Source organism: Onthophagus taurus, chromosome 1, assembly GCF_036711975.1.
Source record: "Onthophagus taurus isolate NC chromosome 1, IU_Otau_3.0, whole genome shotgun sequence".
Taxonomy (NCBI): domain Eukaryota; kingdom Metazoa; phylum Arthropoda; class Insecta; order Coleoptera; family Scarabaeidae; genus Onthophagus; species Onthophagus taurus.
Window position 1 is genome coordinate 9,734,841 of NC_091966.1, and position 20,220 is coordinate 9,755,060.

The 20,220-nt window shown below is 33.6% G+C and overlaps 1 protein-coding gene across 1 annotated transcript; it reads right to left on the bottom strand.

The window, feature by feature from the left end:
- Positions 1-90: 90 nt before the first annotated feature.
- Positions 91-17,462, bottom strand: LOC111417391 (sodium-dependent serotonin transporter). The gene is made up of 7 exons (XM_023049646.2): positions 17,286-17,462; positions 8,874-9,202; positions 7,421-7,555; positions 3,225-3,429; positions 2,215-2,962; positions 1,656-2,024; positions 91-1,548 (listed from the first exon to the last, which is right to left on the bottom strand). Exons 2-7 carry the CDS (start codon positions 9,193-9,195, stop codon positions 1,471-1,473), a joined length of 1,857 nt encoding a protein of 618 aa, XP_022905414.2. The 5' UTR covers positions 9,196-9,202; positions 17,286-17,462; the 3' UTR covers positions 91-1,470.
- Positions 17,463-20,220: the final 2,758 nt, after the last annotated feature.

Genomic DNA, 20,220 nt, shown 5'->3' on the forward strand with positions numbered 1-20,220 from the left:
TAAACCTCTCCATGTTTACTTTGTAATAATATAGGAGGTTAAGAAAATAAAGGCATTCCTTTATTTTTATGTTTTATAAAAACTGCAAGGTTAAAAAATAAATATTTATTAAAGGTAAAAATTGTTCAAGGCCCCGTTTATAAACAATCTTCTATTTCAGAAAACAACTTAATTTGTTTAAATATTTAAAAAATTAAACAAATTTAAAAAAAACTTTTTAAATAAGTGATAAAAAATAATAAAGTTGATATACAAAAATTATTGTCTAATATTGACAATTTAAAAGTGGCTGTCTTTTAAATTGCCATTTTTGTAATAACAAAAAGAAACAGACGTATTTTTAATTATAGAGTGTCTCCACAACTTTCGAAAGTTTAGCTTAGCTGCATCAAAGTTTAGCTTCATAAAGTCATGAAAAATATTTAATATAAACTTTTTGCTCATTACTTTAGTCTCAATGACATTGATCCAGTTTACTCGCAAATTTACTTAAATAAATCTTTAATCGCTGACGAGTAACAAGTAATATAAGTGTGAAAGCTTTCACGGAAGATGTTAATTGAACTAAACCTAGAACTAACACTATCACTAGAATTAACACTAGACATAGAACTAGAAACTTTCGGGATAAGCCGTTTGTCTTTTGAAAAAGTGTTAGGCGTTTCAGATGCCATGTTGGAACCTTCTTCAGAAACAAATTTGAAGTTTTCTGAAGAAGGTTGCAACATGGCATCCTAAACATCAAAAATTTGTTCAAAAGACTCATTGCTTAACCTGACAACTTCTAGGTCTAGTGATAGTGTTAGTGTCAGTCCTAGTTGTTAATTAAGATTTTGACGATTTTCACAATTTAAAACTGTTAAAAGAATTTTTAATTTAAGATATTTTTAATACGACAGTGTGAAGACACCACGATTACAAATTTTGATTCTTTGAAGACACAATGGCTGTTGTAACCTTCAAAGTTTGATTTTAAACAATTTTAGTTTTGGATGTATGTAAGTGTACGCTATCTTTGAATTCTTCAATTGGTCTCATCTTTTGTATTTATGATTGTTTTATAGTCCGCAAATATTCATTTTATTTATTACAATAGGAGTTTTCTTCTAATACTTATACAAATATTTAAAGCCTAACACGTACAGCAGTAATTTTGTATATATACATTTTTTAGGTTATCATCGCTTAAGTGTAATGTTGATTTAATTATAAAATTTCTATAAAAAAACTTAATTAATTACAAGGGCAAGAACAAGCCAGGTCCATTTTTATGCAAATTTATGTAATATCATAATTATTAATTAAATTTGTCGTAAAATTGGGCTTGGTCTATTTCCGTGTTAGACCCTTCATTTAAAGAAATAAATACGAAAATCCCGTGAAAATATGGCTGGTATTTTCTAGGATTTTTAAATTAAATAGTTTTTAAACTAACCATTCAAATGTTGTTTGAAGCTTTTTATTTGGCGGTCACACTTCGGCCCCTCCACAATAAGTTAATGTACTGTTTTCTGATGAATGTTCCGGTTTCCACATCATTTTCCATCGCTATAAGAAAAAAAATTTTTTTTTTCACATATTACACCCTGGTTAGAAGTGTAACAAGCAAACTTGACACAGTTTACGATACGAGTAGTTAAAATATTTTTAGTTACCTGTAATACACTTCCTGGTGTTATTATAAACTTGTATACAATATAAGCAGGAATACAAATGATGGAAGAAGCAGTTAAAGCCCAACCGACTTTAAAACTCCATTCGGGATATTCGACTCCTGATCCTAACATTTCGTGGTGACTTAAAAGGGAGAAGATAAAAATAACGAGAATGAAGATTGGGCTAATGTAATTCCAGCATATTCTCCAAAACAAACCGGGGCGATGTCCGATCATCTTCTCAATATCTCTTGCAAAATTGTCCGTTCCATATATCCAACATACTCCAGCAGCTTCCACAAAAACCACAAACAATATCGCCAAACCTGGACCGTAAACGTTTAACATATTTACTAAATACACTCCACCCTAAAAATGTTCCTAGGTAGAATAAAAAATTCTTTTTTTGCTAAAATTATAATTTAGAACAATGACCAAATGTAGTAAAATGTAAAATATTGAATTTCGTCACTTATGAAATGAAGAGAATTTTTTAAACAACATTAGAGGTCATTGTTAGAAATTATCATGTTGTTTTCTTTTAATATTGTCTATTTACATAAGTAGTTGTAGGAAGTCCACAAATATAAATTCCCAAAAGTAAAACACCAACAAAAATTTCTCTGTGTCGTCCTAAAAACTTTGGATATTCATCGCATAATGCAGTAATCATCGCTTCAAGTCCACCGAAAGTGCTATCCAATCCCAAGGTAATCAACATTAAAAAGAAAATTATCGCCCAAAAATTCGATCCGGTCATTGTAGCTATAGCTTCCGGGTAAACGACAAAAACCAAACCGGGACCTTCTATACCAACATCTTCTATAGATTTATTCTGTTCTTTCGCCATATAACCAAGTACAGAAAATATAACAAAACCCGCCAAAAAACTTGTTAAACAGTTAATCGTACTAGTTAAAATAGCATCTCGGTAACAGTTATTATGGAATTGATTGTAACTGGAAAGTGCTAGAAGCGTTCCGAATCCTGGTCCAAGAGAAAAGAAGATTTGCGATGCAGCGTCTATCCAGACTTTTGATTTCAGTAGTTGGTGCCATTGGGGTTTTAAATAATATCGGATTCCCTCTTCTGCTCCCGGAAGTGTCACTCCGCGAACTAATAAGATTATTAGAACTACGTATGGTGCTAGAGCAGTTATCCAAACTGCTTTTCCAGTACTTTTTACACCTTTCCACAGTGAAAAATAAACAAGAATGAACACTGCGAAGACGCAAACTGCTAAAGCTGGTTTTATTGGTCCAATTCTATCCAAACCCATTGAGTTCTGCTGTTCTAAGACTTCACGTCTGAAATTTGAAAAAAGATTATTATAATTTTCAGAATATTTTTTTAAGTTTAAATATCATTTCAATGTGTAAGTTCTATATTATTGACTTGTATTACAATTTATTCTAATCAAGTTGTATGATATTGGTGCTTGTATATAAGTTGTTTACAACAACATATTAAATATAATGTTTATTTTTTGGTTTGTAAAGTTTAGAACCCCATGTTTATAAAAAAACTTATTATTTTGACATGTACTATATCTTGACAACCTTTACTTACTCAAAAAATTCCTTAGCTGGGCTTGTTGCATTCCCTATTTGTTCCTTAACAGATCTACAAGTAGGAGTGTTCCATGGATTTCCACAGCTTGTCCAAGGTAATGTTGATTGAAATGAAGCTATTAAATAATAAACAGCCCATCCTATTATTGTATTGTAATACATTCCCATATAAAGATCAATTAGACAAATTGCATAACCAACACCTAAAATTAAAAAAAGAAAACGTGAAAAGTAAAATTATTGTGATAAAAATTGCGATGCTAAACATTTTATTAGTGTATCATATTGTTTCAACTTATTTCCGACCACAGTCCCAAGCTTGTAGATGGCAGTATAAAGGTTTTTGTGACTCGTTGCTGTATATATCTTGTAGCTTAGCCGAAAGCAACGATCAAGTATGGAAAAGAGGAAGTTGATAGACTCGGTTGTTTCCTCGGCGTCTGTAAAGCGTGAAGCAGGGTAATTGGAGATTAAATAACATGTACAGAAGTTGACAAGAATGCAGAGACAAATATTGCTATGAATCACCGGTGCATACAGAACTGTCTCCTCGGAAGCACTATTAGTAATAGCAAACTCACCCCCAATTGAATTAATGGCTAAAAAGAGAATGTCCACGTGGACAGCAAAAAAGGAATGGACTGCCATACAGGAGAGGAAATAATGGAGAAGTGGAGCAAACGATGCGCTAAGGACACGGGAAAGGTTCGTTGGATGAAAAGAATAATCCCCGAAATAACAACATGGATAACTCGTCGTTGTGGGGAATCAAATTTCTGAACGGACATGGTTGCTTCAGAGCCTATCTCTGTATACCCAAGAGAAGTAGCAACGAAACGTGGAACACATTTCTTTTTATTGTATAAAGAGGAGGGACAGACGAAAGGAAATCTGGGAGAAATTGGGAATCACTCTAATGCCAGAAATCTGTATTACCACCTTATTGGATAGTGAAGAGAAGTGGAAAACCGTGGAAGAATTCGTGAGGGAGGTCGTAATAATGACGGAAATGGAGGAGAGGTTATTGCAGAACGATGGGACAGCTATGCTAGATGGCGGTGGAGAGGAAGAGGGAGATTTCTTAATAAAGACCCTGCTCCCCAGGTGCGGTATGAGATTTTTAGCAAATATAAACATGTAATAGTTATGTTTTTTCTTTTGCAATGAGAGCAACGCAATGCTGCCGTGTGAAATGGGATTGCATGTGATAAGTGATAAGTCTCCTGGCGGTGAAGGAGAAGGGGGGAGCCTTCCTTTTTTTGCTCTGAGGCCCAGATATAGATATTTCAGATTCATGATTTTGTTGGCGATCGACGCAAAACGGCTTCACGATCGTCGGTTTGGACACTACTGGTATATGACATCTAGCAACATAAAAGTATAATGGAGTCAAGTGACAGTATGTCATCCGATGCAGCGCTTTCCCAGGGCGGTCCAGAAAAGACGCTTACCTCGCTTTCCGCCGGATTTTTTGTGTGTCGGGATGACAATTATGGGTCCCAACCTCACACCATCCGGTCGCTCAGGATCCAAGGTCGTGTGTCTGTTAACAGATTTTCTCCGATCTCGTAAAAAAGGGTTGGGTTAGCCAAGAAGGCTCACATCTTGGGGGCACACATGTTTCTCCTTCCTTCTCTGGCATATTATTATTCCAACCCTGACACTATTAGTGATGGAGGGCTAGGGGTCACATAACCCTTTCCCAACTTTTATATTGCCTGGGCTGGCTTGCTATGACGGACTTGATTGTTAATAATAGTACACGATGACCGATGGCCAGGAGAGAGAGTTGGGGAGTATCTGGCTTTGCCAGGCTGATGTGTGCCCAGCACTACCGAAGCTAATCTCGACGGTTGGTCAGAAACCAGCCACTTTGGACCTTGGTCAGAAAGTGTGTGATGGATGCGACGTGGTGGATGGGGTCCACTCCGTGCGTATTTTTCCGGAGTGGTGAGCGATGGTTAGACCTCGGGGAACTGGGGCAGAAAGATATTACTTTCGAGGGTACACCCGCTTCTGGCTTATCGGCACGTCTCTTCACATATGATGCACTGGAAAGGAGTTTTTGGAAAGTGTGAATAAAATCAAAATAGAAAACAAGGAAGGCAGCAAAAGAAGAAGCATAGCGAGACTGTGTTAGAAAAAGAAAAGAAGGAGGAAGAAGCTTTGTTGGCATGTTGACTTTATACTAGTGACTACACTTGCACAATAACGGTACTGATGTAATTTACAACTGATATGCATACAAACGCTGCCAAACCAAAACGGCATAAACGACATCTACTTGATTTTTCAGAAAACACAAAAAACTTTCATCACGTAGTCATGAAAGCGTAAACTTTTAACCAATATTATAGCTATTCATTATGCCACTTTAACTGTTGGATGCAAATTTAAAAATTTTGAGGTGTATTCAAAGGTGTCCTAAGTAAAAGGTAACCATTTTGGCGTTTATGCCCTTTTTGCTTGGCAGCGTCGACATATTCTAAGGAAAAACAATAAAACGGACTACGTCAATTGCTAAACTGGCTTAACCGTATTGTAATATAAGCACCGTATAATTTTACGAGCACTTCCAAACAATTTATTCCCAAGGCCTTGAATTTCAAAATCTAAAAGTTGTATTTCTAGAAACTACTAAAGTGCTGTTAAAAAACGATAAACACCTTGTATATTAGCAACTCTATAAAATAAAAATTTTCTTTTTCTCCCAACGACGTTTCAGGGATTAAACATTTTCCCCATCTGGAGAAGAGTCCCTTTTTTCTTTCAAAAACAATCACGATAGTGTTCCACGACGATTTGAAATTGTAATCCAAGTGGAATAAACGGTAGATGGTAAATAACGAGGAACCTCTCCAGCATCTCATACATATCATGGGAATTCTTTTCAACGATTACTACCGCGCAACGTAGAGCGAAGATAAAGAGTGACGTCCTAATGAATTGAACATGAAGAAAAGGTTAAGGAGTGAAAAAGAAATAACTAAAAGGTTTTCGCTGTCGTTTTCAGTCGACTATCTCGATCGAAATTCCTTCTGCAAGTTTCGCCATTAAGTTAACCTCGAGATTTATCCAACTTTTTTCAAGTTAACTTCGAAAACATACCGCGGCCAGGTGATGGCGCGTTCTGCTTGTTTTAATTAAGATTCCTGAAAAGTTTTGTTACGAGGAACAAGCGGAAACCATTAAAACGATCGTTAGAAGTGGGTTTGTTGGGGTTTCGGTATCTTTTTAAAGATTAACTAATTAAATTTTGAACTTAGGCGTGTTTCAATCCCCGTAAAACAATTTTAGTTCATAAAAAAATTTTATTATGAAATGAAAGAATGCAATTTTAAACCGTAATTATCTTTTTTCGCTCATCATTTTTCTTTTATACCATTTTTTTAAACAGTTCCGGTTCATTTTATTAAAATTACGTTCCTAGCACTTCTTTTCGTGTTTTACATTTACCGTTTAAAATTAAATAAAAAAAAGAGTTAAAAGAAATGTATTAAAATCTTTTCTTTTAATTAATCTTTCTCTGTTACCACCACCTTTATTTTTTGTCTTTCTTTGAAAAATCCTTTGAATTAATCCCAGATACAAGAATCGCAAAAAGAAATTCTTTTTGACATTCAATAAAAAAACAGGTCAATTTTCTTTTTAATGCCGACAGTTTCGTTACTGTTGGCCCCGTTTTAAATGAGTAAATGGGGGATTTTGACAAACAATAGGCTCCATTTCCGCAAACAAAACTGTCTCCGTTCGCGACCGATTCGAGCACGAGGGGAAACGGAAGGGACGGGGTTGGTGGGAATTGTGAGTGATTGTTGACTACTCGGAAGGTAAGCGACGAAGCGATCTCGGGAAAACTGGCGTCTTCAGGGGCTTTTCAGGGAAATCCTCGATTATTGCCGGAACTGAAGCGCGAGGCGTCCGTTTTGTTCGGGGAAAATCGGTCGGGAAATCCGCGGAAATACCCTTAGGAGAAAAGAGGAACTCTTTGTTTTCATGTTAACGAAAAAAAGATCCTTCCTGTTTAAATCCTTTTTCTTAAAAAATAAGAAAAAAGATATTTTTAAAATTTTATTTCTCAACAGAAATTAAACCTTTCACATTACATATTAAGTTTACTAATTTTCTATTTAGACTTTTTATTAAGAACGATGATAAATACTACTTCAAGATGTTTTATTTGTATTAGCTTACCTTTTAAAGCAGGACATATCCGTTTCCAAATTGTTAAGCAACCACTTCTGTGGAATTGTCCAAGTGCTAACTCCATATAGAAGAGAGGTAGGCCTCCAAAGATGAGCATAAGAGTGTATGGAATAAGAAACGCACCTAAAAAATTAAAATCAATATAAATTTTATTAATTATAGTTGTTATGCGGAAAATATCCCAATATTTATTGATAAAGATCAAAAGAAGGAAATATATTTTAGAATAGAATCGATTTCGATATAATTTAATACAAAGATAGAATTGACCAAATAATTTATACATTTCAAAATATTCGTTACAAATCTTTACTCATTATCCACAAATAGTGCATCCAGTTCCGATATTTGGTCTCGAAACAGTTAACGCACTTGGAAAGTGTGTCTTAGATTAAGTGCAGTTTGTACTTAAATAGTCTTCTGCGCAATTATCCTCCGTGGAAAAAGTTTGTTATTACTGCTTCACTTTCATTTGGTATCTCGTAGATTATGGTGATATCCTCTGATCTATTAAAGATAGCATCAGCATATACAATGACATTCTAATATGTACTTTATCGTTGGAGTTCTTTCGAGATTTTGACTTACTTACTATAATTTTGAAATTTCTTTCCTTTAGGTCATTGTGAATGTCTTCCGCAGGTGTTGGGAGATCCAAATTTCTGATCTTCATTTGTATGCTAACATCACGCTTATGTCTTTTGTTTTCCTATGTATGCCATTCAATACTAAATTTATTTATTGCAGCTTTAACTTGATTGTTATTCATCTTATAGTCGACACTTGACAGCCTTCCAATGTTCTTTTTCCAACTTGTCCCATTAATATATTCAAAGCTAAACATTTTTTGACTTCGGTTATCGTTGTATCTTGCCACTACTAAGTGTTCTTTACACAGTTATATATAAACTACATATTTTTTTGAAAAAAAAACCACTTCACCACTTTTGAAATGTTTTCTGCATTTCTTGGTAACACTATAAAAACTTAACACTTAAAACAATGAAATAATTTTGAACCCACATAATATTGAATATTGAAATTGTCAAAGAGTAAAGGATTTTAAAACTATTGATTGAAACATTTACAATATAAAGTAATTATGTGTTGGCCCGGAAGAGATCCTTTTAACTTTAACCACTTGAAACGCGTTCCAATTCAGAATGAATTCAAGTGAAGAGAGGGCGCTCGAGTCTTATAGAAAAAAAGCTGCGATAAACACTTTACTCTTTCAATTTCAGAGTATGTACAGAAGCTTTCAGAGAGTAAGAAGTACGCTTCCAATTAACCCAATACCCTGCAGACGTCTCGGATTTGCCGATTCGAAGAGATAAGATCGAGAAACGTTCATTAGCTCCCTATTCAAGTCACGGTAAACTCGACGCGGCGACAAATAACGCTATTAAGTTGGGTGTGAAAGGGTTGTTTTGTTAAAACTTACCTCCTCCGTTCTGGTAACAGATATAAGGAAACCTCCATACGTTCCCCAAATCCACAGCGAAACCCACCACAGCCAAAAGAAACTCCACCTTTTTGTTCCATTGTTCTCTTTGACGATCCGGAGTTAGTGCCACTACGACCACTCTTGTACAATCGCGGGTTGGTTTTTGTACCATTTTTGTATCCTTCTTTGTTCCCAACGTGGGGTTTGTTTTCTCGCCAGGTTTATTATCCATTTTTGCGTCATTTACGGGCGGTGGCGGTTTTGCGTTTTCTCCATTACTTGTACAATTTTCACCTTTTCCGTCCATGGTCATATCCATGTTTTTTCTAAATAATATAAATTTTTACAATAAAAAATTTTACATTATAAAAAGAAAAAAAATAACGATACAGAAATTATCTTTGAGTCAAGCTAACATAAATAATAAATATGTTGCTCATAATGAAATTATTTTGGTTTATTATCTTTATTGAGTGTTGAAAACCATATTGTCCCATTACGCTATCCCTAGTATTTGTTTTATTTTCAATTAGGATTTCTGGCGGTATTGATTAAAGTAAATAGACAAACTAGATAATAAATGAGAATAGTTTTATTCATTTCCAAATTACATTAAACTAGTAATAAAAAATTTTGATAAATTATTTTTGGATAAGTTTTGAATTCTTCTAACATATGTCTCAATAATAAATAACAAATACATTTTAGCAATAGATTACTATTAGGAAACTACTATTAACCACCCTATCTTCTAAAAATCTTGTCGTTATGATGACATACGCTAAGAAATATGATTAAGAGAGGAAGAATAACATTGAGCAAATATGATATTGTTCCACGGTGTAACTAGCATAAGTAAAAAGTGACCATTTTAGAGTTTATGCCATTTTGCCTTGGCAGCATCGATTTATCGTAATCAAAATTTAAGTTAGTTTTATGAACTATCTCACTTCGGTATTTTTATTTTTGTATTTTCTATTTCTCTTCTAGTTTTTATAAGTCGAACTAATAAATAACTCGTGATTGTAAATGGACAAATATTGTTCATTTACTTTATTTAACCTCACCCACAGATTTTAAAGGATATGCATATTTTAAATTTTATAGTGCATTTTAAGCGCTTAAACTAATATTTTTGGAGCATATTTTTGGTTTTCGTAATAGTTTTATTTTTTTTTTATTTATAGAAACTTTTGATATTATTTTACACTTATTTTAATTTATTTATAAGCTATTTCATCTAGGCGTCAGTAATGTCTTATGTAATACTTGAATTAAGCTTGCATTGTAATTGCAGTGTAAATAATTAAACCCATGCTTTGAATCTTTGCATTCACGTTTAGATTTACAAGACCTGTTAAACAGAAATTTATTTTATAAGAAGTCTTTATTCCCACGTTATGTGTTGAAACTACTACCAATCTTATTTTTTATATCATTTTGACAAGATCTAATATCAAAATTTCTCTTTAAAGCTCGGTTGTGTTCACGACGCTACAAAAAGAAAGAAAAAAACTCGACAACACTGTCGGAATGTGTGTTTAAGACATCTCGCCATTAACAAAATTGGTTCGTTTCCATTAAGAATTCGACGAAATGAACAAATCACAAAACTTTAGAAATGTTGTCATTGCTTGTTATGTTTTCTATTTTAGTTTGCTGTTGAAACAATAAAGGTTATTTTCAATAAAAAGTTGAATTTTATTATGCGGAGATATTCGTAAATGCGGTTAACAGAACAATGTATAATGTGCATAGAGTTTGTTGCGGCTTCATGTACATATATAGATAATCTATAAGCTAAAATACGATCGATGATTCAAAAAAAAAATCAAACAAAGCGGTAATTCTTTTTGTACGTGCCTCTTTTTTGTGTTGTTTCGAGGGAGAGCCCGTGGGGTTTTAATTTGGTAAATGGAAGTGGGTAATCCGATACTCTTTAATTAGGGATCGCAGCATTGATGCCATCATCAAAAAAATCATTAATATTCTTAATTGTGGTCCATTTAACGTATAAAACAAAAATTATCGGAAAATTAAGAACTTATTAAAAACAAGTGTAGTCTATAAATAGTGTTGATGATTGTAATTACACGCAGTGTGACATCGTTAACTTAGCGTGGAAGTTGGTCTCGTCGGTAACGGTCAATTTCACGAGACGTCAGTGTTAAAGCAACCATGTAAATGAACACGAACCGCGTGATTACGACCCTTGACAAATGGCCGGACACGACCACAAAGGGACACGGTTCAGCGAAATTCCATACGAACCAAGCCGTAAATGTTATCGGGATTTCAGTCAAAACGTTCCACCCTCTTATCTTTTGAACCCAGTTGTTCCAGTTACCATCATAAGATATTTGCAAATTAATTCATCCACACTACAATCAACACGTTATTTCAGCTATCATCAACAACAGTTTTGAAAATTTACTAACACGTTAATATTAGGGTACTTGTGAAAACGATATTAATAGAGAACCAGAAATTTGAAGTAACTCATACATAGTATTGCATTGTTCAAATTTAAAACAAATTGATTTTCCAACGAATGATATAGTCTAAGTATCTCTCTATCAAAAAATAATAGTACCAAGAGAAACTCGCTTTAAAAAAGTTAATGGTTAGATTTTTGTCCAGTTAAGCATAAAAACGTCATCTGTATGGATTGTGTCCTTTCTGCATTACATGGTGTTCTCTAGTGAGTAATGGGTGAAGTGGTTGAAGTATCAACAGCTGTGAGGTTTAAGTTTATGAAGAAATATATGCCAAATACTGTAAAAGTAACGTTCCATAAAAATTAAGTTATCTCTTTCGATATAGAAGAAACTATGTACGCTTTAATAGATAATATAAGTGATGAGCAAGTTGTAGATTCCGCTATTGGAAGCGATTCTGACAAGCAATAATGCTGATGATATGTTTAGGCTTTGATGATGGCTGAATAGCTAATCTAAATTTTTGAAACAAATGAACAAAATCAATAAGTATCTGGTGAGGAGTTTGAGGTTCTAATTAACTTAATACAGGTACTACAAGTATTACTGATACAGATTCACCATCTTCAATACTTTATTTTATTAAAAATTGATCGATATTTAAGAAAATCGAGAAATGACAGCTCAAAGATGTCAAAGAAAGGAGAACGCAACTTCGATAAATTATGCAAGATAATACCCTTGATGAAAATATTGAATATGAGTTTTATAGCGACTTTCAGCCCGAAAAAAGTTTATAACTGAATGAAAGTATGGTTGCAACTAAACTGAATTGGTAAGACTTTTATAATTTTCTACATATGACGTTAAAAAAGAGAGTGTGAAGGATGATCGACTGCCCTTCGAAAAATCTAGGGGGTGGAACATATAATTTTAGAAGTTGCGCGCGTTAGTTTCCCCAAATTAATATAATAAAACCTGAACAACCAATATTTGATTGTTATGCTAAAATATTTGGGCTAAGAAAGCGTCAACAGGTTGGGTATGAAAAAAGTTTTGAAGGATTTGGTAGTGTGTCGCTATTTATATCTGATTATAATGAAAATAGGGAGGACGTGGAAATCTTGTTTGTACGAGAACATTGTGGCCACAAACCGATGGCCCCATAGTTGATCACAAGAAATTATTAACCTCAGTCAACTATTGTTGACTTCACCTAAGAGAAGTATACTTCTCTGTACTAGATACAACACAAATATCATATTATATATGTTTCGCACCTTTTAACATTCGAAATTTTAACTGATCGAAAAAACAACCAAGAAAAAGTTATCTACAGTTTCAAATTCGCAACATTTATCTTTTTTGTGTCTCTTTTTCATACTTTTGCATTAAATTATGACTTTCTGATTTATTATTATTTCCCATACAAAGGATTAAGGTATTTCGTGCTTTAATTTGCTGTTATCCATTGTTTTTTGAAACTTATTGTGAAATCTATTTTTGAAGATAGAGCGCATAAAATGTTTAGATAGGCTTAAGACTGGTATGATACAAAATACAAAAATTCTTGGGAAACACCTATAGATTATTCTAAAGGACGCTATTAATCTCTGTAGCAAGTACGTGGTTGTTTGAGATGGTTCTTTAAAGTTTCCTTGATTTCTTTTAATTTTGATTTCAATTATGTTAAAGTGCATGAACAATGTTTTCATCCAAAAACAGTTGATTTAGTTGATAGATTATCTTTCGTTTCAATTTATAATATTAGTCAGTGGTAAAAATATAGATGATACTCAAACAAAATGACCTTTGAATTAAAAGTACACTTATTTCATAAGATTTATAAAAATTATACCATTACTTGAAGATTTTAGAGCCATGCAAGTGGACACACATATTGCAGAAAACAATAACAAGTGTGACTATCGCAAAAACGTTCAAAAGTACCATAAATATTGTAAATCGTTATTTGATCTATAATTCATGTAGAGAAAGTCATCAGTGATCTAACCACATATTATGGCTTAGCAATCCGAAGAATCACCGCATCTGTGCCAATAATTAAAAATGAAATGTGGGCTGCATTTTACCATAATAGTTCAACAGATAACAATCCTCAACACCGTTATTATCTCCCTGGGTAAGATAGGTGGTGTAAATGGTTCCAAGCAGAAGCGAATAACAATTTAAACAATTTTAAGCACAAGAGACTACCACTTTATTCTTTTTCAGATTTAACATCAGAGGATTTACTGGAACGCTGTTTAGGAGAAAACACCGAGAATAGCAATGAAAGTCTTAATTTGCACATTTAGACGTACCTATATTCTAAACCATCTGCATTCTGGACTAAAGAAGTTCAGTTTGCAACGCATCTAACAGTTTGAATTTTTGAAAAAAATTTCGATATTCAATATAGTTTAGCGGAAAATCGCGTTATAGTAGGATGCGGTTATGTTGAAAACGGCTGAGTGGATTTTAACGCGGTTTTAACCAAAATATGGTAAATAATTGCATTTGTCGAATACCGTTATTTGTTTATCAAAGTTATGCCTCCCTAATTTTTTAGAGCAATTTACGCGAATTGCCATGTCGCGAGAGGGGGTATAGCATTTTTTTTCAAAGAAATTAAGTTCTAGCCAGGTCAAATATTCCACATTTGATAGGGAATTATCAATCTATTCAGCTATAAAGCATTTCAAAAATTTTTTACATGAAAAGCAATTTACTACATTCATTGACCACAAGCCGCTAGTAACAGTATTCTTTTCAAAATCAGAGAAATCGCCTAGACAGACAAGGTATGTTAGCTACATTGTAAAATGTACTTCCCAAATTACTTATGTAAAAGGAAAACATAACGTTGTTTCAGACACTCATTCTAGAATGAATATAACCTGTTTGAATTCTGAATACCCATTAGAATCATTAATTAAAGAGGCATAAGATTCAGATATAGAGTTGAAACATAATTTCGTCTACTATCCGTGCAAAAAGTCAAGGCCCCTCACTTTAGAGATCGATATCTTCGTAACCGCTCGATGGAAAAATTGAGGTAAAGTTTATTGTAATCAGTGAACATTTCTGCGTATCACATGTTAATTTGGAAATTTTCGGGTCCGCGGTTTTTCTTTTATCGCTACTTAAATGAAAAAAGTACTCGATTTTTGAGAGTGCCAGCAACTTTGTCTACTTTGCGATTTTTTTTCTCCAAAACTAGTTGACGAAAAAATTTCAAATTTGAACTGGTGGTAAACCGATGTCTTCTTAATGTGGGGCATATTTTATTTTTTCGATATTCCATATAGTTTCGCGGAAAATCGCGGTTTAGTAGGATGCGGTTATTTCGAAAACAACCTGGCGGATTTCAACGTGGTTTTTACTAAAATATGTCAAATAATGGCGGTTGTCGGATTCCGTTATCGGTTTTTCAAAATTAGCCATGCGGGGTGAGGAGGGTTCCGTCTAATCAGAACAGATGGTGTGTCCCAGACAGTACGTCGCGCCGTTATCTTACCTACAGAAAGAAATAAGGCGCGACGTCCTGTCTGGGACGCACCATCTGTTTGTAATTCCATTAAATCGTTCTTAAAAAATTAGGGAGCTAATTTTGAAAAACTGATAACGGAATCCGACAACCGACATTATTTGACATATTTTAATCAAATCCGCGAGGAAATCCACCCAGCCGTTTTCGACATAATGCCGTCTTACTAAACCGGGGTTTTTCCGCGAAACTGTATGGAATATGAATAAAATAAAATATGCCACTCATTCAGAACACATCAGGATACCAACTGTTTAAAAATCCAATTTTTTAGTACGATAGTCTTCGAGAAAAAAAATCGCAAAGTTGACAAAGTTGCCGGTACAGTAAAAAATCGGGCACTTTTCATTTAACCAGCGATAAAAAGAAAACCGTGGATCCGAATTTTCAAATTAACATATGTTACGTAGAAATGTTCAGTGATTACAACAAACTTTGTCGCAATTTTTTTTATCGAGCTGTTGCGAAGATATCGATCTATAAAGTGAGGGGCCTTGACTTTTTGCACGGATAGTAATCGGAAACGATAATGCGTTCCAGACAGGACGTCGCGTGTTTGTTTTACCTACGGAAAGAAATAAAGACGCGACGCCCAGTCTGGAGCACACACCAGTATCATCTTTTTTCTCAAAAATCGGGTACTTTTTTCATTTAACTCGCGATAAAAAGAAAATCGCAGAATCGAAAATTTTCAAATTCACATATGTTACGTAAAAATGATTAGTCATCGAGCGGTTGCGAAGATATCACATGCGGGTTTAGTCGCATTAAGAGACGCACGGGTAAACCCGAATGCTTCTAGTTCGAGGTCAAGTGCTAGCGTTAGTCCTAATTTTAATTGTTTCCCAGCGCTAGATTATTGTATATTTTTATTTAACTCAAAGTGGAATTAGCACTAGACCTAGATCTAGAAACATTCGAGTTTAGTGGTCTTAAGAGATGCACGGTTAAACTCGATAAAGATTTTTCTTTTATATTATTAACCTTATTAAGTCTCAAACTAACATTACAAAGCACGAATAGAATAAATTAAGCGTTTACTAATCAATGCTTCAAAGTGTGAAATAATGAATTTTTTCGAAACGTTATGTGTCAATAATGGGAAATGGCTAAACCGATTTTAACGCGATTTGAATTTTTAATACTTCATTTTCCTTGAAGTTGAATCCTGAAAACGAAATTTTGATTTCCTAAATTTATAGAGCGACTTACAATTATGATTCAGGTCGTAGCGTGGTGAAGCCTTAGGCGATCTGTATCAAAATTATTAGGATGATTATTATTATTCATTATTAGTTATATGTTCAAAAAACTTATGAATAGTAAACCTCAAAAAAAAAGTTTTAGCAGAAAACCCTCTTTATCACCACCTTGCATTTTATGACACCACGCTCACAAAAATGATACACCTTTTAAACGAAAGGAAGCTGTCGTCGTCGACAGACAACCTCTTAAAACGATGGCAATAGAACACGTTTCCGAAGGAAAACGAGGGGGAGACAAAGTTTTTCTTTCCCCTCGCCCCCAACAACGCAACGCAACGAAAGAGAAAAAATAAGATCTTTACGATCAGCGTTTTTCGTCAACGTTAGTTTTATCTCGGCTACGTGATGACACCTAAAAATTCGCTTTCTCTCTATATGTTTGTAGGTATATAAAAATCTCTACCCGCTTTGTCAATGCTTTACGATTGAATCTTTACTGCGGGTTAAACCGATTTTATCTTTAACATTTTTTTTTTGTCAACGCAGCAAAAAGTTTAAAAATTACTTATTTAAATACATATTTCGTTTTCACGGAAAACCGGCAATAATTTACATATATTGTCTCCTCTCCCCGTTGTTATGAACGTGATTGTGGATTTTAAAGCCCCTTTTCACGCGCTACTGAGCCTTTTGTCGGTTCTGCTGCGATTTGCGAGATGATTAGTAAAGTTTTTTCTTTCGCGCACGAATTTTCCTCAAAGGAAAAAAATAAAAAAGGGATGATTAATATTTTGACGCGTTTAATTAAAAGAATGGAAAAAAGCGACAATGATGTATTATTTAATTGTCCTTGAATAACACCAATGTTTTTTAAAACGTTACATACTATTTCATTATTTCATACAGCAGAATAATTTAACGCAATTATTTTCAAAGTATCCTAAAATTGTTGGAAACTCTTTTCAGTTCCATGAAAAACTTAAAAAGATATCATCAATAATTTTTTTCAAGAAATTGTACAATGCATGCTTTTTCTTGTTAAATTGTGTTTCCAGAAACTTTTTGTGGGACACAAATATTTAAATGAAAAATACTTGAAAGCGTTTTGAAATAAAAATAAGCTGGGATTAATATTTAATTTTAATTCACTTAATTTAGGTAAAAGCAAAAATAATTCAACCGTAGTTAACACGAGTATAGTGACGTAAATGCTTACCTTTTCAAAGCGTCATCGGCAGCTTTGGCGGTCCGTGAGGTGGCAGCATGCTCGTCGGCGCGTAAACGCGGGGGATCGGACGAGCGCCCGCTGATCCTCCTTCTGCTACTGGTACTCTGCTGTTAGCGGCAGTGACGTCCTCCTGGTCTACTATGCCTCTTTCCTTCCTTCCTTTCACCGTCCAGGCCGTTGGAAATCTGAACGGATCACGCGCTCGCACGCGGATTTCTATACCCTGTGTATTTCGAGGCGCCCCCATGGCACCTGCGCTACTCACGTCACCTCCACCATTTCTTTTTTACTGCTTTAAATGTACTCTTCTAACTTAAAGAAAGAGAAACTTGTTAATTAAAAAGACTTTATTATTCCATGAAATGTTTAATGACTAAATAAAAGAATTTATTGGAAAATCATAAAATGTGGCGTTGGACAAACTTAAATATGTTGAACATCATGTGAACTTCAATATTTATTTATGCATCATGACGGAAAAACCACGAGTAGTATTTGGACACAAGTAGCTGAATCACAAATAAAGAAATTTGTGTTGTTCTTCACTTGTATGGCTCATATTGGAGTAAAATTGAGATTTTAAAAGCCGTGCATTTAACTAAAGCATTCAAAGGATTATGATCACTATTGATTTGAACTAGTGATGGAACGGATAGTAATTTTGCGAAAAGGCGGATACCGGATGTTCGGCATCCCCTTCGGCCGGATATCCGGCATATCTATCCGGCCATTATGGTTATAATTTGTGGTGCATTTCTGAAGTGATACATTGCCACATCATTGCGATATTTGAATAAAAATGAAATTAATAAGAAAGCAGATAAGATATGTCAACTTATTTGGATCCAAGATACAAAATAAACTTTTTTGATGCTGATTTAAGTAACGAAGCAACTCTAAAAAGAGGATACTTTAATAATTCGCGATATTTCCACAAGGATCCTTCAAGAACTTTTATATTCAAGGAATTTTATAGCGAATTTTGAAAGTTATCGATGAAAATTGCAACATCGATAATTTTATCAAAACTTCAAATATTGTTTTCTCAAAAACTAAAGTTATTTTTCAAAACGGGTTGGTTCATTCGAAAGAGGACACTTTTATTATCACTTTGGGAAATTTTCATACTCATATTCCAAGAACTGGATTTTATACGAATTTTTAAAACTTAATCGGCGAAAATTGCAAAATTCGAAAAAATTGTCGATTATTTCAAAAATTTATTTCTCAAGAACTAAAAATGATTTTTCAAAACGGCTTTTTGCATTAAAAAGAGGATACTTTAATTAATAATCGAAAGTGATAACAGTGACAGTTCTGTTAGTAATCAATGTGATGATGAATTACAAGCGAAGAGAAGGAAACTAGACGAAACTGCAACAAGAGATTTTATATATCGTATTGGGATTGTTACAATGAGGTTGCTAATGACAAACCTGATATAATTAAAGTTGTATTCTATGAAAAAAGTCCTATTGGGATTGAACTTGATTATTATCTGTAGTATCCAACACCTAGAAGAGATACTAATTCCTGCGAATGGTGGAGTACTATCCGTTATCCGGCCGAATTTTAAAATGGCCGGATAGTTGCCGGATATCCGTTCCACCATTAATTTGATCTAATATAGTTGGCATACCATTATTTTGATAATAATACAGTATAATAGTAACCTGACCACCCAGAGTAAAAGGAAGTATTACCCATGTGAATGAGCCAATCTTATTCAATCAACTTTTTAACGCGATTTATATAATTGCTCCATACTTCCGCTGTACAATTTATTTAAGCAGTATGCCACATGATACTCACACAATTTTTGTCTTAGAATCTTGTAATCAGTAAAGGTTAGAAATACTAGTTAAATTAAATGATTTAAAAGAAAAACTTCTTTTACTTACCAAATTTATTTATTAATTAAATCAGAAACTAGTTTCGGGTTTCAACCTCATCATCAGTCTGAAAAGTCAATGAAACTATATAAAACACATAATATTGATGTAAAAATATACATGTCACAAAATGAAAAAACTTAAATGTCTATAACATTTGAAAATTTTTATAAAATCAATTCCAAGAAGGACATTATCGGCGAAGAGAAATTGCAAGACAGTCTTGCAGTAAAAGAAGTTTTTCTTTTAAATCATTTAATTTAATTATTTAACTTGCAACATGAATACCGTATTTTCTCGAATCTTATCCGCACTCGAATCTAATCCGCACCTCGATTTTAAAAATGCAATGATGGTAAAAAAAGTTGGTTTTCCAATGTAATCCACATCCGATTGTAATCCGCATTTGATTTTAGAGCATACAAAATTTGTAAAAAGGGTGCGGATTAGATTCGAGAAAATACGGTAAATGGAATTTAATAGAAATACTAGTGTTTGGACATTTATTATTTGGTGTAGAATGTTATACAACGTGGTCATTACGACTTCTATGATGATGTGAATCAATTAGGTAGTTTCTGACGGTGATAATTACATTAAAAATGAATGTACAGGACATAATTTAGTTTTGTAAACAACAAAATAACGTATTTTTAGTTAAGAAAGGTCCAAATCATTGGTTTTGATAACTTCTTTAATGTTGTTTATGTATTTTTTAACATGTTTTTCATATTTCTTGTGGTGTATATTTTAACGCTTCTGGTTTATGTTGTATATCGAATTTAGTCCATAAAAACATGTTTCTTTCTCTAAAAGCAAATAGTTTGAGAACGCGATGTGTTCTCTTTCAATATCACATTGTTATACTTTACATAAAAATAAGTAAAAACAACAAATAAAAATATAATTTATTTCATGCTATCGTCTCAAATATTGACGTGAATAATTAATTATTGAAAATTGTGAAATGAAATTTTATACTTCGGAAAAATGTTATTATAATTAATTTTATAGCCAGACTACACAGTAAG